The sequence below is a fragment of the Boleophthalmus pectinirostris genome, unplaced genomic scaffold, assembly GCF_026225935.1.
Source record: "Boleophthalmus pectinirostris isolate CB_2022bp ecotype Guang Dong unplaced genomic scaffold, ASM2622593v1 HiC_scaffold_2, whole genome shotgun sequence".
Taxonomy (NCBI): Eukaryota; Metazoa; Chordata; class Actinopteri; order Gobiiformes; family Gobiidae; genus Boleophthalmus; species Boleophthalmus pectinirostris.
This window is the reverse complement of record NW_026571152.1, coordinates 34567190-34592436: the sequence shown is the minus strand read 5'-3', so window position 1 is coordinate 34592436 and position 25247 is coordinate 34567190. Positions and strand designations below refer to the sequence as shown.

The 25247-nt window shown below is 41.9% G+C and overlaps 1 protein-coding gene and 1 pseudogene across 1 annotated transcript; one reads left to right on the top strand and one right to left on the bottom strand.

The window, feature by feature from the left end:
- The first annotated feature begins 77 nt into the window (after window positions 1-77).
- Window positions 78-5429, top strand: LOC110165955 (tripartite motif-containing protein 16-like). Its single transcript, XM_020931153.2, has 6 exons — window positions 78-682; window positions 759-854; window positions 970-1215; window positions 2068-2221; window positions 2319-2384; window positions 3500-5429. The coding sequence occupies exons 1-6, from the start codon at window positions 104-106 to the stop codon at window positions 4027-4029; spliced, it is 1671 nt and encodes a 556-aa protein (XP_020786812.2). The 5' UTR covers window positions 78-103; the 3' UTR covers window positions 4030-5429.
- A 508-nt stretch (window positions 5430-5937) lies between these two features.
- On the bottom strand, window positions 5938-8188 carry LOC110165916 (solute carrier family 15 member 5-like; annotated as a pseudogene).
- Window positions 8189-25247: the final 17059 nt, after the last annotated feature.

The window sequence follows — 25247 nt, the reverse complement described above, 5'->3', positions numbered from 1 at the left end:
TGCTCTGTGGTGTCACGTATGTTTTGTTGAAACGTGTTGGGATAGACCTGACAGGCCACGCCTTTAGGAAATCGAAACTAACTTTGACTTAATCAGGAAGAAGATGGCTTCAAAAAATGAGGAGCGTTTCACGTGCTCTATCTGCCTTCAGCTCATGGTGGACCCCGTGACCATCGGCTGCGGTCACAGCTACTGTATGAAGTGCATTAATGTGTACTGGGATAAGAAGTTTGCTGAAGGCGCGGCTTGTAGCTGTCCCCAGTGCAGACAGACCTTTACTCCGCGGCCTGCGCTGTTCAGAAACGCGCTTCTGGCGGAGCTGGTGGAGGAGCACAACAAAACTGTGGAGGCTGATGCCGCGGATGGAGACGTGGACGAGCCGGGGGGCGTGCTGTGTGACATATGCACTGGGAAAAAACGTAGTGCGTGTAAGTTCTGTCTCACCTGTCTAGTCTCTTACTGCCAGATACACCTAAACCCTCATTTAGAAATCGGACCTCTCAAAAAACACAATTTGGTCCAAGCTTCAGAGAATAACAAACAAGTTATATGTGTGCGCCACCACAAACTCCTGGAGCTGTACTGCCGCACAGAGCGCCTCTTCATCTGCGCACTGTGCGTGGTAGAGGGCCACCAGAGCCATGACACTGTCGCTGTCACAGAGGAAATGAACGCAGTGCAGGTATGAGTCTACTTTTACTTTAAATTCTGGTTTAACTGGTTTTATTCACGCTTCAGGTGTTGTATTGTTGTTACAGGAGCAAATAGAAAAAAATAAAGACCAAATCAGAGACAGAGTTATGGATTCAGAGAAAAAAATGACTGAACTGGAAGAAGCTGCGAAATCCATAAAAGTGGGTTGTTTTATGTGCATTATTGGGGGAAAAAATGTATATTTCATGCATACAATTACTATTACATGACAAAATTACTCATAATACTTATGTGTTTTATTTGTTTTCATTAAAGGGCACCGCTTGGGAAGTCTGTGATGAGTTTGAGCGCGTTTGTCAAGAAAACATCCGCTTGTATGTCACTGCCATGGAGAAGAAATGTGCAGATGTGAGAGAGAGAGTTGGAGAAGCAGAGAAGGCCGGACTGCACTGGACAAACTCTCTTCTCGGAAAACTGAGATCTGAAGTGAATGTTCTGAAGAGGAAGGATGAAGAACTCACACAGATCTTACAAACTGAAGAGCCCATGCAGTTTATACAGGTGATTTAAAGGCCTCATATTATGCTATTTTCTGATCTTTGTTATAATGTTGTTTCCTCACCTAAAACAGACCTAGAGTTTGGTTTTGTTTCATTCACACGTTTAACACACACACACAAACAAACTGCATATTCAGGCTGAGTTTTTCTCTCAAACAGAAAACACTCTGTTCCACCTTGAACAAAACGTAAACGGTAGCTGTAAACTTGAAAACTACCGCTTCATGGTATCACGAGGTGTGTGAGTATTTTGAGCTTTGGAGATGCAGACAGACTAATAAAGAGTCAAACATGTGAAATGAAACAAAACACAGCTCCAGGTCTGTTTTTGAGGAAGTAACAACATTATAACATGACTTTAAGTCTAAACTAGGCTCTAAATGTCTGAATGCACGCTGAGCTATTTTTTATTTTATTTATTTGTTTTGGGTTTTAGTCTAGGTTTTGTCTAAAAGAGGACCAGGTGGGTAGGTATTAGATTAGGTATTATACTGTATATGCCAAATATGCCAGAATATATTAGTTGACTAAATTAACACAGTTGTTTAAAGATGCATTGCAGGACATTTCTAGTGGAGGGTCTGTTACCTGCTTGTCTTCATGGAAATGTTATTGCTTTGTCTAGAATGTTCCAAAGTAAAGATTAAACTTGAAATCAAGTCTCAAGGGAGACAACTATAGGCTACATCACAGGTCAGATCTATGGAGAGGCAGCCCTATTCACAGAGAGAATGTCATAACAGGTGATGGACCCTCCACCGTAAAAGTTGCACAATGTATCTTTAACCATCATGCTGTATCAAGTAAGTTCAAGTTGTTATAATATAGTAATAAAAGTTATTTTCCTCCAAAGGGTTTCCAAGCCATTTGGGTCCTTCCTGCAAAAACGAATGTTCACACAAATACTGAAAAACTGCCCGAGTTTGTCAAAAATCAAAAACAAAAGCTGAAAAATATATGCAACACGGAAATGGAAGAATTATGGAAGAACCTCACTCAGTACTCAGGTACGTTCTGCTAGAATATGTCAGTGTCCTTGAGTTTCACAAAGTCATCCATTTGTTTATATTATTAGTCTTTGTTTTGTTTTGTTTTTGTTTGTAGCATTATCTGTGCCCAAGGCGAAGGACATAACCACACTGAAACACTATCTTGTGACTAAATACAAAAGTAAGCACCGATTTGCACAGCTTCTTTTTGTTGCATTTATATGTTAAAGCTGCATTTTGTAACTTTTCTGGTGGAGGGCCTGTAGAATGCTTTTCTCCATAGAGATGTTATTGCTTTGTCTAGAATGTTTTCACAGTATGGCGTTAAACCTTTCTATCATCATGGAGACCAAACCAGACCAAGTTACAGGGGAGATTTATGGAGAGGCGACCCCGCTCACAGTCAGAATGTCTGTTTTTCTAGGTGTTTTTGAGCTATCAAACCACTTGTAATTGACTAAGGCTATATTCAAACTGCAGGGCTTAATGCTCAATTCAGATTTTTTTGTGAAATCCAATTTTTTTGTGAGCTCGTTCACATTTCCAATTAAATGCAACACGTATGTGATCTCCAGTGTGAACTTTAAATGCCCCAAAAGTGTCTGTGACAACGTCACATGCAGTGAGTATAGCAGAAGTCACCTAAACGCTGGGCTTGTCTCCCAAAATACAGTCGAATTCTTGGTAAAATGAACAGGTTACATGTCCACGGCTGCTTGTTTGTCTTTAGCCTCCTTGTCTTTGGCGCGCAGGCTCTTTATTTTTCATTGACATTGGAGCCAGGACCATCTGTAGCCATACTCGGACATTTATTTGGCAATCATTTCAAAAAACACCCGGTTCTGAAAAGACCCCTCCAATTTGGCCTGAATACAGTGATCCCCCAAATATTAATAAACTCACTAATCTCGCTTTCCCCTCATTGACTAGACTCTGAGCCTGACGTGTAGGTGGGATGAATGCGACCTGACTGTTCAGACTGAAGTCACATGTCAAAAGATTGGATATGTATCGGTGTTAGGAGCACATATCCAAGTGGCCTGGATCGCATTCGACAAAATCAGATCTGTGTCATTAAAAGATCAGATACAGGTTGCATAGTGGCAAAAAAATAGATTTGGGTCACTTGAGGCTACAGTCTGAACGCATTCTAAATGTGAGGTAGATCTGTTTAATGTCACACTGTGGAACATTTCGGGCAGAGCAATGACATCTCCATAGAAACAAGCAGGTGACGGACCCCCAATGAAAAAGCTGTACAGCTGTATACACCTTTATTTACTTCTTTTTGTGCAGATCACAAACTGGAGATAGATCCAAACACCGTTGCCTCGTGTCTTTCGTTGTCCTCTTCAAACCGAGAGCTGTCATGGGGCGGGAAAGACCAGGGACATCCAGACCACAAAGACAGATTCACGTACTTTCCCCAGGCCTTGTGCAAACAGGGATTTAAGACAAACACGTACTGGGAGGTGGAGTGGGATGGAGGCGTTGTGGAAGTGGCTGTTTCCTATAAAGGCATCCGTAGAAAAGGCTCTGGGAGTGATTGTTGTTTTGGTCATAACAATCTGTCCTGGAAGTTGATCTGCGGCTCATCTGGGTGCAAGTTTTGGTACAATAAGCTTGAAAGAGCTCCAATTCCACCAGTGAGATCTCGTAAAATAGCTGTACACCTCGAATACAAAGAAGGCATCCTGAGCTTCTACAGTATTAATGCAAATGATGAGTTGGGACTTCTGCATAAAACTCAGGTTGTCTTTACTGAACCTGTGTATCCTGGGTTCAGTGTTGATTTGGGCTCAACTTTGAAAATACGCACCATTTAATTAAGTTTTTGCTATTTTAAGCGCCCATATTATGCTATTTTCTGATCCATGTTATCAGAAACACACCTGGAGTTGTGTTTTGTTCATGTTTAACACACAAACTCTGCATATGTCGGCTGCGTTCTTCTGTCAAACTGAAAACACTCTGAAAACACCTTGTGATGTCATGTGGTAATACAGGAAGTGCTCCATTGTGTATTTCAACTCCATACACCTTCACTTGAATCATGTGGATAATTTCAGCCCTTTAATTGATTTAATTGATGAAAACTAACACTACATGACATCACAAGTTGGAACAGAGCAGTTTGAGCTTTGGAGATGTAGACGTGTGAATGAAACAAAACACAACACCGGGTATGTTTTTCCTCACAAGAATCAATTTTGCATAATATAGCACCTTAAAGAAAGAGCTGGTAACTTTAGAGTTCTTAGAAAAAATAATTTATTTTTAATCTTAAAAATATTTACAATCAACAATACCCAAAATATATTTTTAACATGTATACTGTGCCAAAAAAGAAAACATCAATCATATTTGACAGTTTTTGATTTAATGATTTAGAGATGATGAATCAAGCCGCTATAGTTAAAAGTGCCATTATCTTTGGACTTCTATGTAAGGATAAAAACATGAACTACTTCTGAATGTTATTATTATAGTTGGAAGATGGATTTATCACTTTATGGACATATTCAGACTTCATAAAAACATAAGAACATTCTTCATGAAGTTAACATATGAACGTTCTTATGAAGTATGAATATGAATAGGCCTTTAGACTCCTAGCACCTAATAATTTTTTTATTTACATTTTTCCTGTCTGACCTCTCATTTGTCATGCTTAATTGCTTGAATAATTAACATTGCTAATTTGTTTGTATCATATAATTTTGCATTTTAAAAAAATAAAAAAATTAAAGTGCCTATGCCAGGTTAGACTCACGGTTCATCCTGGACCTTTTACCTCCTACTCTTTGGGACATTCCCTCTGCTGCTCCAAGAACCCAAAAAACAGGCTTAAAACTCAGGGAGACTTCTCCTTTCAGGCTGATCCCCTGAAATTATGGAATGCATTGCTCCTTAAAAAGCAGCTGAGGACACTCCAGTTTAGAAAAGCTTTTGGTTGACTTGAGTCCTATGACCCTGTTTTACTTATTATTGTTTTCTGGTGTACTTGCTCTCTGTAAAGCACTTTATGATTTTTATCTGTGAAAGGTACTAATATGAATAAAATGTACTTACTTACACTGGGTCAAAACGCGTTTTATGTATCCAGAAATTATTATCTGACAAATATAAACATAAGAAAACATTTTTATTTTGTTGAAATCATGTTTAAAGTATCAAAAAAAAAATGTTTCTTTTATAAATTGTGATGAACTTCTGCACAGATTTCTCCCTCGTGTGACTCAGTATGTTTTAAAACGCTCCACTTCCTGTAATTTTCTACATATTTTTCAACTTTTCTTTGCAAATTGCTTCTTAATTGGTGTAAAACTATAATTTATATTTACAATATTTTTTCCTCACCAAATTAAAGTAAAGTAAAAATTAGAAAATCATAAAATCTGTCATACGCACTTTAAATGTACGCTGCGTAACTTTTCATTTTGGGGATCCAGCACCATGGAGATACTATTGCTTTGCCTGCAATGTTTCACAATATGGCATTAAACTTATATAAGATGCATTTATTCAATTATGGATGTGTGTATTGCTCCAAAATACCTTTAAAATCATGCATTCTTATTGTGAGTGAGGTCATCTTCTCACAGATCTCACCTGTAAATTGGCCTGGTGGCATCTCTTGCTTATTTCTATGGAGACTGAAAAGCTTAATGCCATACTTTGGAACATTGCAGGTGAAGTAATAACAGCACTGGGAGGGCCCTCTTGAAGAAAAGTTACACAATGCAAATCATAAAAATTGACTCGACTGAGTGGTTTATGTAGGAGAGTTCGACTGTGTTGTAGAACTGTAGACAGGCTTTATACTGCAGCAGTTTCTCCGTCAAAGGACTAACACCTATCGCTTTTCCCCTGCACATACAGGTCAAGGTACCTGCAAAATATTACACATTTCATTTAGGATTATCACATTTTTTCAGAAGTTCTATGTGAAAATGTCCAAATTTTACACCTGTAGGAGATACGCCAAAGCACAAGTGTATTCACAGCTAGAAGAAAGGCGAAGTAGAAAGAAGAACCGTTCCAGATTTCCCTCATGAAGAACATTTGGATAGAAATTACCTGTCAAGAGATGAGAATTTCATTAATTTGAGTTTTTACTTGGGTTATTCCAGTACTTTTTCATAATATACACAACAGTCAGTACCTCCAGAGATCAGGTATAAAAGCAGGAAGTGCAGTGAGATCCCTTTGATGTGACTGGGAGTTAACTGGAAGGATATAAATGAGCCTAAAAAGTGAATAAACAGTTTCTAAATAACACATTCACCATAGGGACTGGCTGGTTGGGGAAGCTGTGAGATGTACTGTAATGTCTGGTACTCACAGGTAGGTGTCACAAGAGCCTCAGCGATACCAAGGAGAATGTACTGAGGGGCCAGAAAGTAGCAGGGCATGGAAGAGACCTGCAAGACTTTTCCAGAGAGTTTGCTCCACCAGAGGATAGGTCTTTCTCTGCAGTTCAGAAAAACCTGCCAGCAGCAGAGAGAGGGCTGCAAGAGCATGGCCCAAAGCTAAAAGGGGAGGATGAACAGGGAGGGATGGTAAGAGGGTCTGCACAACAAGGGGTGTGGTCAGGAAGTCATTATAAGGAGGAAAAGACAGAAAAAAATTATATTTAGGTATTTTATTAAGGAGCTGTAACGACAGAACCTCTGAGTGAGTGTGCAGAGATACATACTGATGACTTTGACGGGGGCCAGAGGAGGTTTTCCTGTGGAGAGGAAGCAGGAGGTGACCAACTCCATCAGAGGAGCCAGCAACAGCAGAGGGAGGATACTGATGACATTCATCACACCGATGGGCAAGAGAAGGTCATCCATGTGAAGGTTTGAATTCATGGTTTGTATGTAGTAACCTGAAGGAATCTGTGGAAGATAAATGTTTGTTATTGTTCATTTATTAACAGTAATAATTGAAGACTGTAGAGAGGAAAAAGCCGTGCGAGGACTTTGACATTTTCCACATGAGTCTCGCTGTATCGACCTCCATTGTTCTCTTTGGCCCGGTCAAGCCAAGACGTGACTTCTCCGCTGATGCGGCGATAGTGGAGGCAGCACATCCTGAAGGAGTTAATGAACACTCCCAGAGTCGTGAGCAGAGATGTTCCTGTGTTAAACAGCACAAGGTAAGTACAGACATGTGTTTGAACAGCAGAACATTTGTGTAAAATTATACCTTTCTTTGGCTTGTAGGTAAATTTGTTGCGCACCATGTTTATAGCCATGAGAGCAAGTAACACAGAAGTGAATGGGATTAGAAATCCAAGATTTTTAGCCACAGATTGTTGAATATAAACTATGCCAAGGCACAGTACAGTGGAGTTCAGATTGACCAGCCAGTAGAACCTGTACAGAACAACAAAACACAAACATTGCTCATTCTAACCCAATGCTGCCCCCGCGACCCGGCCCCGGATAAGCGGATGAAAATGGATGGATGGATGGACCAACCACTGTACGCCCGAGGCTACTGCTGGACGGAGCTGCGCGACGCTGTACCTGGAGTGGAGTCTCACCTGTGGTGTAGCTGCCGTCAGTGGCAGCTGTCATACATTTAAGTTCATGTTTTATAATAAATTATATTCATATTGAAATATATAGTACAATATTTTAAAAAGCAATATATAGCGTAAATAAGTTACATTTTTTCTGTAAATTTATGTTAATTAATTTCATTTTATTTTGGTTAATTTTCTCAGCTTCCAATTGCATATTGTTTCGAGGGGAAGTTTTTACGGCTGCACAGCCTTAATTGAAAGACACACAAGGAGCTGCGCTCTGTCTTCGGAGCTAAAAGGACATTTTATTTTAAGTTAAAAGGTTTAAAAGTACAAGACTTTATTCCCTTTGAGTGGATGTGGCCAATGAGGTACATTTGTGTTATTTTTATTGTGTAATTACTTGTGTTTTGTATCCGAGGGTTAATTTTAAGTTTCTTTTTATCTATCTATAGTTCTGACGGCATGCGTCGACATTAAGGTTGATTTACATGTAAAGACATGTGAAAGACTGGAGTCGAATAAATGCTTGTTAAAACCAAAAGAACGACTTTGAGCCTGGTTTAAACTCGAGGGGAGTAACATGTGGCCTTCACTGCTTGAGCATAAATTCCTGCCCTACGCTCTGCTGGCTTTCGCAGGGATCATGTATATTCCTGCACTGGGCTGGGAGTTTCTCGCCTCCATCATGCGCTCAGTTCAGCAGTTCAAGCTACCACGTCCTTATGCACCAGCTTCTGCTGATACAGCCACTGCCACCCAACACATTCACATCTTCTGCGACTCATCAGAGCGTGCCTATGGGTCAGTCGCCTTCATGCAGACAGTGGATGACAGTCAGCACACCCATGTGTCCTTTGTGTTTGCCAGATCCCGTGTTGCACCCAGAAAGCAGTTGTCCATCCCACGTCTCGAGCTCAGTGCTGCTCTCACTGGTGCGCAGCTTGCCAGAGTTATCGAAACAGAGCTTGCTGTTCGTTTGCTGGATCAAGTCAGAGTTCTGTCGGTACAAAGTCTTCGTGAGCACTCGCGTCACAGAGATCCAGAATCTGACAGAACCCTTACAGTGGCGCTACGTTGAATCTCAGCACAATCCCGCAGATGATATTACCCGCGGACTCACTCTGCAAGAGATGACACAGGAACACCGCTGGAATAAATGCCCAGATTTCCTGTATCTTCCACAAGCTGAGTGGCCACCTATGCCATCGTCTGATCCAGAACCGGACACTGCTGAGCTGAGAAAACCTGCTTTCATTGGGACAGTGTCCAGGACCACGCCTTTGCAACTTCCTGACCCCAGCCAGTGCTCCACCTGGAAGTCTAACCGGAGTCTGTCCATAGTGTTCCCACCCAACAAACATCCACTCCCCATACTTTACACTGAGCATGTACTACGCCCAACAGAGACAGAATGAGTTCACCTGTGCTCTGGGGGAGCCTCCAGACATCAGCAACTATCCTGAGCTTAAGCTCAAGGTAAACTGTAAACTGCCTGCTGTGCAGCTGCAGCGCATCATGGCCGCTGTAGACATAGCTCTGCTCTGTCAACTTCATTATTCTGTTAAATCTGTTAAATTTATTTGTCGCTCACAAATCAAACTTTGCGTTTGACAAACTGCATAAACTCGGTATCAAGACTCGAAAGAGCTGGCAGAAATCTCAGTTTTGTGGTATTAATATTTTGGCCATGTTTTGCAATGAAAACAGGGACCATATCAAGACACTGAACCGACTGGACTTCATCACTAATGAGAGTGACCTGATGTTTGACAATGTGGTTCGGCAGCTGCTAGCAGCGCTGGCTCAGTCCAACCATGATTCTACTCCAACTGTGAGGGAGTCTAGAATACAAACTCTCGATTCCAATCTGGACCCTTCAGACCTCGGGTGGAAGAGGTGGGAGGAGAGCCTCTGGTCATCAAACAACCTCGCAAAAAAATAAAGTGGATTCCATCTTCAAATCCACTCCCTCAACCATTCGAGGTAACACTTCCTGAGTGAATGAAACTAATGCACATACTGTGTAATTGCATTTGTAGGACATGTCTATGCACTAATTCAGTAGTTAATTCCCATAAAGTATCATTTATCCTCTATTCTGAGACTCTCACGTTTTATTCTACTTTTGCACAGGAGCCCGTTGCTCTGGCAGGTTTACAGAGCACTGCAAAGCCTGAGAAACCCAAACCTCTGAGACGAAAGACTGTTGCAAACAACCTCGTTGCACCACTTCTTGATAACGAGCACACACAACCGTCCAACAAAAGGTTATGACTTTATACGAGACTGTTGAATGTTTTGACTCGAGACTGCAGTTGTTGGTAATATAATGTTATTTTTGTTTTACAGACCTAAGTGGAATGGAAAAGAAACACACTCAAACTTCTCCCTGGATGTCCATCCACACATGCTCACAATCCGTAAACCAAAAGTCGGCACCACTGCAGCTGTGCCTGTTCCCTCAGAGCACAGCATTGATGAAGTGTTTCTTGAATGCACACACACAATTGTTCATGTTTCCACTGGAATGACAGGTACATTTTGTTTTTTGCCCTTCCAAATCAGTCACACAGTTGTACTTTTTGAAAGGTAGTTTCTGAATATTTTTGTTTTCACTTGTTAGGGGTGTTCTCCCAAAAATAACAACTGGAATCGATCAATTAAAAGCAAAAATAATTAATTCCCTATTTAATACAATTCTAATACAGAGCTCTGGGTCAGATCACTACTCCTGACGGCCCACGGCTACACAGTAGAGGTGCGCGGATGCGCTACTTTTTCATCTGCAGCCACATCGCAAAACTCATCATCCGCCCGCTATCCATTTGCAACCACAGTTTTTGACCAGTTTTCAAAACCGCACCCGCCCACCATCCGCTCAGTCCCCTCCTCCGTTGCTCCGAGTTCAGAGTTTTTTATTTGAGTAGTGAAACCGCCACCCGCCCGAATTTTATTAAAATATTTTTCGTCACGTCATCCGCGCATCTCGACTACACAGGTAGCAAATCTGGGCACCTCTGAATACCTCAACCAAGATTTTATAGACATCCATATGAATATGCAAATAATATGTTGAACAGGTAACGCCTTGAATCTTTCTTGAAGTTTCTCTGCATTCCTTCCAGGGTGGGGGGATCACAGCAGCCAAATGTAAATCACAGCCAGTTTGTTTAGATTCGCACCAGGCCGAACCATCTCCGCTGCTGCTGCTCTACAATGAATTTCCTTAAAAGGACACAACCTATAGGGATTACCTTAAAAGCATACATATTTCACATAGTGGTACCTTTAATCATACATAAGATTTCAGTGGTTAAACATTAACACAATGTATAATAATCAAACAAATATATCAAGTCAATGTTTAATATGCACATGTGATGCACTCAAGAAACTTCACCACTTGGTACAGCCTTCACACTGTTGCCTTTTCAGAGACAAAGATTTGCTCTCCTGAATCTGCCACTACTGCCTTTTCTACTGTGACCCTCCCCACCAACACTTAAGTAAACGGTTTGAGTCCAAACCCATCGTGCAGTGAAGATGCGCTCAGCCCTGAGTATGGCATTAACCTTATCTATTTACATGGAGACAAGTCTGCAATGCCTCCTGGCCAAGTTACAAGTCAGATCTGTGGGAATGCATGCATTTTTTGAGCATTAAAACCTTTGTAATTGAATAAATGGAGACATAGATGAGTTCAATGACATACTGTGAAGCAGAGTAGTCATATCTCCTTTGACCCCCACCAGAAAAGTTACACAGTGCATCTTGAAAAAAAACACAGCTCCAGGTTTATTTGTGATGAGAAAACATTATAACATAGATGAGAAAATAGTGCAACACGGTCCCTTTAAGATTTAAAAGGGTAAAGATAAATTACTTTTGACGTTCCATCTGAAGTCTCAAATCCAATGCAGTTAATTTGCAAGAATGGTTGTCAATATTTGATGAAGCTGACATATGCTGGACTGAAGCGTGACCTCTGACCTCTCCTCCCACTGCTCAGTTCACTTACTTATTCATTTGTGACAAGTTCACTAGAGCCAAAAAAGTAATTTATCTAAAATGCTGACTCTTAAAGTATTTTCTGATCTATGTTATGTTTCCTCATCACAAACAGACCTGGAGTTGTGTTTTGTTTCATTTACACATGTTTAGACTGAGTTTTTCACACTCTCTTCCGCCTTGTGACGTCATGTGACAATACAGGAAGTGCTCCATTGTGTTTTTAAACTCCGTACACCTTCACTAGAATCATTTGGATAATTTCAGCCCTGGAATTGCCCATCTCTACTGAGCACAAGGTAAAAGGAGCTGTTAACTTGAAAACATACTTAGTACATGACATTATAAGAGGATTTTGACCTTTGGAGGTGCAGACAGACTAAACGGTTTCTCAAATATCTGTGAATGAAACAAAACACTCCAAAAATCTCCAAGTCATGTGGAAATACATCAAGTGCTCCTCTTCATCTTCACTAAAATCAGAATAAGACAAATTTAGCCTTGGAATTTCCAATCCCTACTGAAGAAAAGGCAGCTGTTAGCTTGAAAACTAACACGTCATGACATCAGAAAGTGGACCAGAGCATTTTGAGCTTTGCAGTTGTAGACAGACTAATAATAAAAGCACTCAGACATGTGTGAATGAAACAAAACACAACTCCAGGTCTGTTTTTAATGAGATAACAACATTATAACATGATTTAAAGCTCACAAGAGTAAATTATGAAGAATATAGGACCTTTAACCTTTTATATTACCCTTAAGTAAACAGATGATTTGATAAACTATAACCTTGTGTTATCCTCAGCAGAGTGTAGACATATGAGTTGGCTGCTTTACAGGGGGTATTCTCGTCACCCCAGGTCCCCCTTTGTGTGCACAGATGAGCTGCAGCTGCCGGCACAGCTGGAGGCTCCATCATATTCTCTCTGTGGTGCTTTAATCTTCCTCTACAGTCACTTTCTCTTCTTACTTTTACTCAAGTCCCTACAGAGTAAAGCTGAATCTGCCTTCTCTGCTTTGTTCCCTGAAAGGTGCATCGTGTAACTTTTCTGGTGTGGTATGGCGTTAAACATGTCCATTTTGTATTGACTCAATAACATGGGTTTTTATTGACTTAAAACTTGCATTCTTACTGTGCATGGGCTTGCCTCTCCACAGATCTGACACAATTTTGGCTCTATGGCGTCACCTGCCGTCACTGTAGAAATAAATAAGTGTAATAAATACCCTATTTTTCGGACTATAAGTCACACTTTTTTTGATGGTTTGGGGGCATCAAAACATCCACATGGAAGGTGCAACAAAGACTCTGATTGTGGGTGGGGGATTGTCCTTTGAAAAAGAGGGCTAATTTAATGTTTCTATGGTAATTTTGAATGTCCAATTGTAATTGTTGTTTTTGATTTTTAGTGGTGTGAATGGTAGGGACAAATGTGAGTCCTCTGTCCAATACACGCAGCTGAGTGTCTGTTAATGTGAACTTTTTAGTCAGAATAATAATTCCGGGGCCGGAAAGTCGTATGGCCACTCAGCCCCGTGGCCTGTGACCTTGAGAGGCTCACAAGTTTAAACTCTGGCACCAATGATTCAACATGGCACAGGCGGTATCCCTGGTCCAGTGGACATTGTCTCGCTCTATCTCAAAGAGATGTTTATGGAGCGGCGGAAAGAAGGATATATTTCTCTCCACGTGATCGTTCAGGGCCCTCAGTGTCTTCTTCTCCTGAATGGATAAATTGGTGGAATAGTTTACCAGTGGGATCCATATCTGTGCGGTGAGAAACCTGGGAACCAACAGCTCCACGGTGCTCTCGCAGGTAAGTATTAGTATTAAATGTCTGCCTCCCGTAGGAGACAGACGGCTGCTGGAACGCTGAGGCCTGCTGCGCTGCGGCACAGGTGCCAGGGACCTACCACGGGGCCCGCGGGAACGGCGCCCACGGTGGACCAAGGTTTGAACCAGAACAGCAGCAGCGCGTGCGAACCGTTGGACAGAAACATTTGACCAGCCGCTAACGGCCGCAGCTCCGGATCCTGTGGACCTGATCCCCGCGTACCACCACCAGGAGCAGAGCCGAGACACCGACAAAAACAACCAGACACATGTCCACCGCAGGGTGGAGAGCGAGTGTGGAGGAGCGGCTCAGGACATAGACAGTCTGTTGTTCTCTCTTCTATTGTTACTATACTATATTACTATAACTTGCCTTTTAAGATGAAATGTCTGTTCCTGGTCTCTGATTTTATAAAATAAATTTCCACCAAGAAAGTGTGACTTATAGTCTGGTGCGACTTATATATGTTTTTTCTTTTTGATTAAATTCTTCTGGTGCGACTTGTACTCTGGAGTGACTTATAGTCCAAAAAATACAGTATACCATACCTCCATCACGTCAGTATTTCTTATGTGCAAAGCTTCAGTGCTTCCATAGTAAAGATACTGCATAACCATCTGAGAACATACAATAAAATTCAAGGTTAAAATCAGATTAACAAGAAGACTGTGCATAAAACTGCACTGGACTTGTGTCTCTTACCTGAAAAATATGATACTTCACATTGCTGATTTCAATACAAGTGTTCTCCCCACACGGTCTGTTGGCTAAAAGAGTCTTGAACCTTGGGAAATAAATTGAAAGAGACTAAATTATGTCACATTTACATGTTAGAAAAGAATACATTGAATTCTATCCCTCACACAGGATTAAATTAGAATAACATAATGTTTTCTCTAAGGACCTGTTGTCACATCACATATGAGTGATGGGCTGTTAGCCTACAGTCTTTTTATGAAGCCATTGGCTGCAAAGTGTCAATAGAAAAATGCAATGGCAGAACAATAGAGACTCTGTAAACAGCTCAAGGACGCTGGAAATCACTTTATGGATTGGTGAAGGCATCAAGGATGTGAACCTGTTAGTTTTTCCTCCACAAAAAATAATACAGATATTTTATTTTATTATTTCAGTGTTTCTCACAAGCCTTTTGCTCTTTTACTCTACAAAACTTCATAGAAACAGAACTTCTGAGCAATATGAACTGTTACTTCCCACACCCTTGTGTCCTTGGCCCTGGTTTATAGCTCTGGGTTAATATTATTGAGTAAATTACCTGTTAGAGGCTGTGAAAAGCAGGACTTTATGGACATAAAATGGCTTCCCCTCCACTAAGAAGGTCACGTCAGACATGTCTTTGTTGTTCAGAAAGTGAGGATCTGAAACAGTAATAAAGTTACAGCAACAGAAGTGATGAACAAACTTATAATTTTAATGCAACTGTGATAAGTGCAGTAACCACCAGGGGGCATCTCTCTACTCTTTAAAGTGACTCTTAAAGTAGCCATTTTCAAAAGTGTTATTATTAAAATGTCTTTATTTTTAACAAAAGCCCTCACCCAAGCGTGATGACTGCTTCCTCTTAATCTCAGTAAATTGCCATCGAGGAGGCAGAGGAGCTCAGAGTAGAGCCGCTGCTCCTCCACGTCGAGAGGAGCCAGTTGAGGTGGCTCGGGCATCTGTTCCGGATGCCACCTGGGCGCCTCCCTCTGGAGGTGTTCCGGGCATGTCCCACCGGGAGGAGGCCCCGGGGAAGACCCAGGACACACTGGAGGGACTATGTCTCTCGGCTGGCCTGGGAACGCCTCGGGGTTCCCCTGGAGGAGCTGGAGGACGTGTCGGGGGTGAAGGAAGTCTGGGAGTCCCTGCTTAGACTGCTGCCCCCGCGATCCGGCCCCGGATAAGCGAACGAAAATGGATGGATGGATGGACATATAATATACTTATATAAATTATATTTATAATTATATTGGGTGTCAAGAGGGCTTGATGAGCATGAAATGTCACCTTTTCTTGACTTGAAAGACGTCTCTTTCAGCCTTTGTGACATCTGGGTTCTCCTCATCAGATGTGTGCTCTTGTTCAGGGTCATATTGAACCTCATCTTCATCCATAGACCACATATATATATATATATATATATATATATATATATATATATATATTATATATATATATATATATATATATATATATGAGGACAGTTACAAGTACCTTGGTATCCCACAAGCAAGTGGCAACCTCGAAGAGGCAACAAGGAAAGCGGCTACGGCCAAATACCTGCAAAGAGTGAGGCAAGTCCTTAGAAGCCAGCTCAATGGCAAGAACAAGGTGCAGGCAATCAACAGCTACGCCCTGCCAGTGATCAGATACCCTGCAGGGATTGTAAGCTGGCCAAAGGAGGAGATACAGACCACAGATGTTAAGACACGAAAGCTCCTGACCATGCATGGAGGGTTCCATCCCAAATCCAGCACCCTGAGACTGTATGCAGGCCGGAAGGAAGGGGGCCGAGGACTAGTGAGTGTGGGAACCACTGTCCAGGATGAAACATCCAAGCTCCTTGAGTACATCAAGGACAAGGCCCCGGCAGATGAGGTGCTCAGAGAATGTCTCAGACAGTGGGGTCCAGAGGAAGAGGTGCTGGAGGGACCATCATGGCAGGACAAACCCCTACATGGGGCGTACCACCGGAACATAACTGAAGTGGCTGATATCAAGAAATCCTACCAATGGCTTGAGAGGGCTGGTCTGAAGGACAGCACAGAGGCACTGATCCTGGCTGCTCAGGAGCAGGCCCTGGGCACTCGAGCAATAGAGGCCCAGATCTACCACACCAGACAAGACCCACGGTGTAGACTGTGCAAAGAGGCTCCTGAGACAGTCCAGCACATAACTGCGGGGTGTAAGATGCTGGCAGGGAAAGCATACATGGAGCGACATAACCAAGTGGCGGGCATAGTGTACAGAAACATCTGTGCAGAGTACGGGCTGGAAACCCCAGGATCAAGGTGGGAAACACCTCCAAAGGTTGTGGAGAATGACCGAGCCAAGATCCTGTGGGACTTCCAGATACAGACTGACAGAATGGTGATGGCGAACCAACCAGACATAGTGGTGGTGGATAAGAAACAGAGCAGAGCCGTGGTGGTTGACATCGCAATACCAAGCGATGGTAATATCAGGAAAAAGGAACACGAGAAGCTAGAGAAATACCAGGGGCTCAAGGAAGAGCTGGAGAGAGCCTGGAAAGTAAAGGCATCAGTGGTGCCTGTGGTGATCGGAGCACTCGGGGCTGTAACCCCCAAACTGGAAGAGTGGCTACAACAGATACCGGGAAAAAACAACGGACATCTCAGTCCAGAAAAGTGCAGTACTGGGAACAGCAAAGATACTGCGCAGAACTCTCAAGCTCCCAGGCCTCTGGTAGAGGACCCGAGCTCAATGAGGGTGAGAGAGACCTACCACCGTGGAAGGTGAGAAACACATTTTTTTTTATATATATATATATATATATATATATATATATATATGAATGGACACAACTAACACTGTAGCCGCCACGTTCCAAATAGGAAGTTCTCCAGGAGGCTCTTTCTGACTCTGGCTCCAAGTGACTTACGTTGGGATCTTTTTGTCCCTCTCTCTGTAACTGCTGCTGTGAGCCTCATCATTTTGGTCTTAAAACATTCGTATTAACCTGCGCCACATGATCCTGATTTTTTTATTTGCTATTTTGTCCATCAAAAAAATCCTATTCATAAGATAGAACCTGGCTCTAGATTCACTCCTGTAACTCGTGAGCATTGTGAGCTTCGTTTGAGCAGCGCTGAACACTGTGGGTGACATCACACTCACTTAGTCCACTTCTTTTCTACAGTCTATGTCCTCAGCTTCACTTTCCTCTCTGTGTTCAGAATCACTGTCATGAACAAAGATCTGATCCAGCGCCTCATAAACAGTAAACCTGCTCATGTTGACTGATGCTGCAACAGAATACAGCTGATTATATCTCACTAAAACCCTGTTTATATATGACAATGTTTATATCAGATTCAAAATGTATCAATGTGCTGCGAGAAAGACAAGAGTTCACGTGGGTGAAGAGGACCGTTTGTGCGTGTGTATGTGAATATAGATTCTACAAGAAAGTTTGAGTTCACGTTGTGGAGGTGTGTTGAAGGGGGCCTGTGTGTGTGCGTGTGTGTGTGCCTGTGTGTCTGTGTGCTGTGGGGCACATTGAGCCATATTTGATCCACAGAGCAGCCCACAGCTCGTAAGTGATGCATAAAACAGCCACTATTCTCTGCCAGGTCATTTTTGACCCATAACTACGAAAGAGCATTGTAGTCAGTGAAAAAAAAAAAATCTGGAGGGGGGAGGGGGGATTATCTCATAATTACGAGATAAGATCTCGTAATTACGAGATAACCGCGATTTTACCTGAACACAAGGTTCAAGGATGCAGAAAATGAACCCATTCATTCAGAACCTAATGAGGCACAACAATCAGAGAAAGAAAACAATGAAGACCAAAGCAGACATGAATCATTTGAGGATTTAACTGAAGAAGCCCCCAGCAGTCCAATTGTTTTGGATGAGTCCGATCAAACCAATCCTGCACATTGTATTGAGATGCAAAAGAAAGAAAATAAAAACGAGCAAGAACAAAGCCATACACCTGAACAACCTCGTACACTGTATTCCACAGTGCCCAGCAACCTGCCCAATCTGGATGACTCTGAAGTCGTTATAGTTAGTGGTGGAAATGTTGCACCCGAACATATAGACCTTGATGACACTGTGCCAGTGGTGATTGTGCAGACTAATAACCCACTTTATTCATCTCCTCTACAGACTGAGCAGTTTCAACCATTTTCAGATGTTCTCAGTGAAAATATCTCCCCTTCATCTGCACCACCGAGTCCTACCTCAAGTGATTTGTTGCTTTATGACATGATAATGATTGTTCTTGAGGTGCATCGTATAAATATTGTGTCAGAATTAAGTAACCGTTTCAGAGATGAAGTACTAATGAATCACAGACTCAAGTACCGATTCATAGGTGAAAAGGGTACTGATGCAGATGGAGTCGCAAGGGACATCTATTCTGCTTTTTGGAATGAATTTTTGGATTCCTCTGCTGAAGGTGTTGATATGAGGGTACCGACTTTGACCCCAAAGTGGCAAGAGGTTGAGTGGAATGCGATCGGAAGAATTCTCTCTAAAGGTTTTATTGACCAAGGTTACTTTCCTTTACGACTTGCCTCAGCCTTCACAACTGCGCTTATTTTTGGAGAGCATGCTGTTTCGACAGATACGCTGTTCAATTCTTTGCTGTCATATTTGAGCCAGTGTGACAGAGATCTCATCAAAAAAGCCCTGAATGAGGGCATCCAACGTGATATGGACGAGGACCTGGAAAGCAAGGATAATGAGGAGGACAATGATGATTTGATTGACTTGCTGGATCGTCTAGGAATAACTACACTTCCTACTCCAGACAACCTTAAGGCCTTACTCCTTCAAGCAGCGCACAAGCTCTTCATACAGAATCCTAAATATGCCCTCGATAACATGTCATCTGTGTCAAGGTTATGACTTAGAAGCAAATTAAAAACCACGGATCATATCACAGTCTTGTATGAGGCCAAAAAGCCTACATGCAAAAAAATCTAGAAGCTCATCACGGCAACACCAAAAACTCCTGCGGAGCAGCAGGCCCTCCGATATTTGAGGCAATATATTCGTGAGGTTGATGACGTGGGTCTCAGAAATATACTGAGATTCATTACGGGATCTGACATCATCAGCTTTGACAAGATCGAAATCATTTTCACAGCTTTAGAGGGGTTTGAACGCTGACCAGTCGCACATACCTGTGGGGCTGTTTTGGAGTTACCCTCCACATACAGGTCCTACCCAGAACTTAGAGTAGAGCTAGACAGTCTACTAAACAGCAAGTACTTGGCAATGGACCTTATATAAAGTGATTGTCCATGTTTGCAAAAAATCAGTTCTAAAATGCATTTTTTTGTGCCAGCAACAACTCTTTTATTGATTATTTTACTATAAAAACATTTGTTATGTTCTGATTTCCATTTGTTAAATAACAAAACAAATAAATAGAACTTTTTCTTTTCGTTACATTGTTTTCATAATAACTAACCTACTGAAGACAATATGTCATAACTCATTTTGCAATGTTCAATGCAAATATTTTGTTGAATGTTTCAACATTAAACTGTTCAATTTAAAAAAGAATGCTTGTAATTTTTTTGTCCCCTACCTATTAGGAATAATGCTACACTTAATCCTATCGCGGTATTTCTAGAACATGTAGAAAACATCCTGTAGCCCTTTGCTACAATCATATGTAGCCTGTTCATGCACTGTTCCGACAAAATAAACCAATAAACAATATAGGCTGGAAAATGAATGTACAAATCAACAGAAGATTCAATAACGTGTGTATATTTTTGGCTGAAATGTTTTTGCATGATACCTATCATATAATGAAATAACGTAATGTAAAAACAAAATCAGCCAAAATATTTAACCACACTCGACTGAAACGTCTAGGATACAAATGCACAACCACAAACAGGTCTACTGCAACATGAAAAAAGAGCCAAGGTCACTAGGACTAAACCGGGTCTAAACAAGGACTAAACCAGGTGTAAACCGGGTCTAAACCAGGACTAAACCAGGATTAAGCCCTGTAACGTGCGACAAACAAAAGTTGGCTGTACGAGTGAAGCAGCGTCCGGGCGGCCTCCGTGGAGCGCGTATTCGACTTGCAGTTTGTGCGTCAGGTGTGCGTTGATCTCTTTCACGCGCAAGTGTGTGTTTTTGTTGCTGTGTTCACTTAGTATGTTTGTACACTGTAATCGCCTATGGTCCATATATACCCCCAGCCTTGCGCTTTAACCAATGTGCAGTTAGACCACTAGCCTACACACCTGCGTTGTGGCGCGGGGAATGAGTTGAAAAGGTGGAATTAATTGGACAGAAGGGGGTCTGGAGAGAGGACGCCGGGCAGGTGTCTGGCATGGGGAGGCACTGGCCTTCTCGAGTAGCTGCGCTGGCAGCTCAGCGCGTAGAAGTTGTGTGCGATCAGTAAAGGGAAAAGGCCCAAGATAGCTGGGTGGGTGTTGAATGTAGTTGTGGAATAACGCTCTTATTAATGTTGTATTAAATTGTAATGGTTTGATTGGTTCAGCTTCCTTGAGGTGACGTGTGACGTATGCACACATTTTTTGTTAAAACAGATATATATGATTCAAGAAAGACCTGCAGTGTGATAATAAAAGGTTGAACTGAGAAATACACGCCCCGCTTTCTTTTCACCACGTTAAGTCTGCGCGAGTCAGATACCCTTAACAGGTTATGGGCCCAGGGTTGAAGATAAGCGAGCGTGAGTAAAGTAAAAGTAAAGTTAAACGCGATGTATTACGTGATTAAGTTAAGAACTGAGGAGGAGAAGTTGGCGGGAAGAAAAGGTGTCTAGCCGAGCAACCGGAGTTCCAGCACCGCAACTTTTATTCGACGGGTCTGAGGAGAAATACAACCTTTGGGAAACGCGGTTCTTAAGTTGCCTACACATACTGAAACTAAAAGAGACAATTTTGAATGAGCCAGTCGAGGCAAACGACGAGGACAGACGGAAGAATGCTGACTGTTACGCTGAACTGGTACGGCTAATTGATGACAAAAGCCTATCACTAATCAGACATGAGGCTACTGATGATGGCAGAAAAGCCCTACAGATACTTAAAGAGCATTATGCGGGCAAAAGCAAGCCAAGGATCATAAATATGTACACAGCCTTAACAAAGCTACGGATGGAAGAAAACGAGACAGTTACAGATTATTTAATAAGAGCAGATAACATCATTACAGCATTAAGAGAAGCAGGAGAAACCATGAGTGATGGATTAATCATAGCCATGGTGCTAGGCGGTCTACCAGACGGTTTCAAGCCGCTAGCCGTCCATGTGACACAAAATGAAGATAATGTTACATTTGCAGACTTCAAAAGAAGAGTAGGTGTTTATGAAGAATCTGAAAAAATGAAAATGACAGAACCAAGTACAGATAACGTGATGAAGACACATGTAAGACAGCGGAGGCCAAAGCAAACCGAACAGTAACAGAAAAGATGGAGATGGTAACCTTACGTGCTTCAAGTGTGGAATAAAGGGGCACAAGGCACGAAACTGTTACAGAAAACTGTGGTGCAGTTATTGTAAAAACACTACACACGCAGAATCACTCTGCAAGAAAAAGGGAGGACAACAAAAGTTGCAGAAGAGCAAGACGGTGACCAAGATTTCCTCTTCAGGGCCAAATACGTCCAGAGTGAAGGACCACCACTCAATGTGAAAATGAAAGGGATTATGGTGGACGTGGGAGCAACTTCCCACATCGTGAACTACATCAACAAGTTCGAAAGCTTCGATGACTCATTCTAACCAGGCACTCACTCCGTGGAGTTAGCAGATGGAAGCAGGTGCAACAGAGAGGAACGGCGGTGGTACATCTTCTAGACAACGCTGGACAGAAACACAAGGCGCAGCTACGGAATGCACTGTACATGCCATCATACCCACACAACATCTTCTCAGTGGCAAAAGCAACAAGCGGAGGGACGACTATCACCTTCAAGAAAGGAGACAGTCACATGGTGACCAAAGGCGGTTGCAGGTTTGATATACATGAGAATGGAAACTTGTATTACTTACCAACTGTCGAGAAAAATATTGATCAATGTAAAGTGTGTCATGATGTACAGACGTGGCATCAAATATTGGGCCACTGTAACTATGAAGATGTGAAAAGTTTGCAAGGTGTTGTAAAGGGTATGGAGATTAAGGGAAGTTCAACTAGGTTGGATCAGTTGTGTGAGGTGTGTGCACAAGGAAAATTCACACAGACCAGAAATAGGGAGCCTGATAGGAAAGCAAAAAGCCCCTTAGAACTAGTCCACACTGACCTAGCCGGCCCTATGCAAACTCCAAGCATGGAAGGACACCGATATGTCCAGTCCTTTACAGATGATTATTCAGGTACTATGTTTGTGTATTTTCTCAAGTCCAAGAGTGACACAATCCAGGCACAGAAAAGTTCTTAGCAGACACAGCGCCTTATGGAGAAATCAAGTGTATCCGCACAGATAACGGCACTGAATTTATGAATCAAGGTTTCCAAACAGTGCTAACAAAGAATAGGATTAGACATGAGACGTCTGCGCCGTACTCACCCCACCAAAATGGCACTGCTGAAAGAGGTTGGAGAACACTCTATGATATGAGCAGATGCTTGCTGATTGAAAGCAGGTTACCAGATAAGTTGTGGAACTACGCTGTTCAGACCTCAGCACATGTGAGAAACAGGTGTTACAGCAAGCGCACAAAGAAAACTGCATACGAGCTATTCACAGGCAATGTACCCAACATATCCAGATTACAAAAATTCGGATCTGTGTGTTTTGCTTACAAGCAAGAGAAAGGCAAAATGGATTCCAGATGTGAGCAAGGTGTTTTCATAGGCTATGATAAAAACAGCCCCGCCTATCTAGTGTACTATCCAGACACAGAGAGGGTCCAAAAGCATAGGTTGGTAAAATTCACCACTAAGACAACCAAGGAAAAGGAAACACAAACTACTGAGTCACACACAGATTATGGGGGTGTACATTCTGGGGATGACAACACTGAAGAGAGGGTTGTTGAAAAACTTGAAAATGTACCAGGACAGGGTATTCACAGTGGTGTTACTGAGACTTTACCTGAAAAGACAGAGTGCACACAGCCAGGTGAAGTTACAGAGTGAACAGAAGGAACCCACCTAGAACTAAAAGGAGACCAACTCACCTACAGGACTTTGAGACAGAAAATATGGAAGACACACTAAACTCATGCATGGATTTTTGCTACAGAGCAGTGTGTGATGTACCCCAAACTTATCAGGATGCTATTGCGTCAACCAAAGCAAAGCAGTGGAGGAACGCCATGAAAGAGGAGTTGCAATCTCTGGAGGAAAATGAAGCCTTCACCCTCACTCAGTTGCCACCGGGCAAACAGGCAGTGGGGGGTAGATGGGTTTATGCACTAAAAACAGAAATTGACGGGTCTGATAAATACAAGGCAAGGTTCGTAGCAAAAGGCTACAGTCAGAAACCAGGTACTGATTACGAAGAGACATTTTCACCCACAGCTGATATGACAAGTGTGAGAGTTGTCATGCAAAAGGCTGTCCAGGATAACCTAGTCTTACACTAGATGGATGTTAAGACAGCTTATTTGCATGCACCAATTGATTGTGAAATTTACATGGAACAACCTGAAGGTTATGAGAGAAAATAAAAAATGGGTCATAAACTAGCGTGTAAACTACAGAAATCTATCTATGGATTAAAACAGTCTGGGAGAAATTGGAATGCTATGTTGCATGCATGTTTGACTGAGAATGATTTTGTGCAGAACACAGCTGATACATGTATGTACACAAGGGAAAGGCACAATGAAAAAATAATCCTAATAATATGGGTGGATGATCTGATCATAGCAGCTAACAATGAGAGTGTATTAAAAAATGTAAAGAACATGCTTACTGAAAGGTTCAAAATGAAAGACATGGGAAAAGTCAGACATTTCTTGGGGATAGAATTTGAACAAACAGATGGTGTAGTGAAAATGTCACAGGAGAGAAGTGTGAGGAAGATTTTAGATCGATTTGGAATGCAGGATTGCAAGCCTAGAGAAACTCCATGTGAACCAAAACTTGTGTACAGAGAAAACGCTGAAAAAATGCAAGAGTCAAGAAAGTACAGGGAAGCAGTGGGAAGTTTAATTTACTTGTCCACTTGTACTCGACCAGACATAAGTTTTGTGGTCAGTAAACTCTCACAGCATTTTGCTGAACCAACTGTTGAACACTGGAACACAGTTAAATGTGTTCAGGTACCTTAAGGGTACAACAGAACAGGAAAACTAGGCCTAAGGGTCTACAGTGATGCTGACTGGGCATCAGATTCAGCGGATAGATGAAGTACATCAGGGTATTGTGCCAGTCTAAATGAGAGTAGCTCTCTGATATCATGGAAAACAAGAAAACAGCCAACAGTGGCTTTATCAACCTGTGAGGCAGAGTACATCGCCTTAGCATCAGCCATACAAGAATGCATTTATTTAGAGCAGCTGCTCAGGGGTATAGACTCCTATCAATATGCACAGACAAAGGTGTATGAAGACAACCAAGGTGCCATAGCACTAGCCAAAAATCCAGTCAACAGGCAGCGGTGGAAGCATATTGATATAAAATATCATTTTATTCGGGAAAATATAAACAATGGGAGGTTTATTTTGGAGTACTGTGCTACTGAGCAAATGATTGCTGATATACTGACAAAGCCAGCTACTAAGCTCAAGTTAAGAAAGTTTTCAAGGGAAATGTTTGGTGTTTAAATGTGTTACTTTAAAACAATATAAGTCTCATTCTGTTATTTTGTTTTCTCCATGTAGCTAGTGACATAAGAGCGAGTGGGGGTGTTGAATGTAGTTGTGGAATAACGCTCTTATTAATGTTGTATTAAATTGTAATGGTTTGATTGGTTCAGCTTCCTTGAGGTGACGTGTGACGTATGCACTCATTTTTTGTTAAAACAGATATATAT

Coding starts and splice junctions, on each gene's coding strand:
- LOC110165955 (XM_020931153.2), top strand. CDS start 104: ATGGCTTCAAAAAATGAGGAGCGTTTCACGTGCTCTATCTGCCTTCAG. Junction 683..758: donor AGGAAATGAACGCAGTGCAG/GTATGAGTCTAC, acceptor TTGTTGTTACAG/GAGCAAATAGAAAAAAATAA. Junction 2,385..3,499: donor TCTTGTGACTAAATACAAAA/GTAAGCACCGAT, acceptor CTTTTTGTGCAG/ATCACAAACTGGAGATAGAT.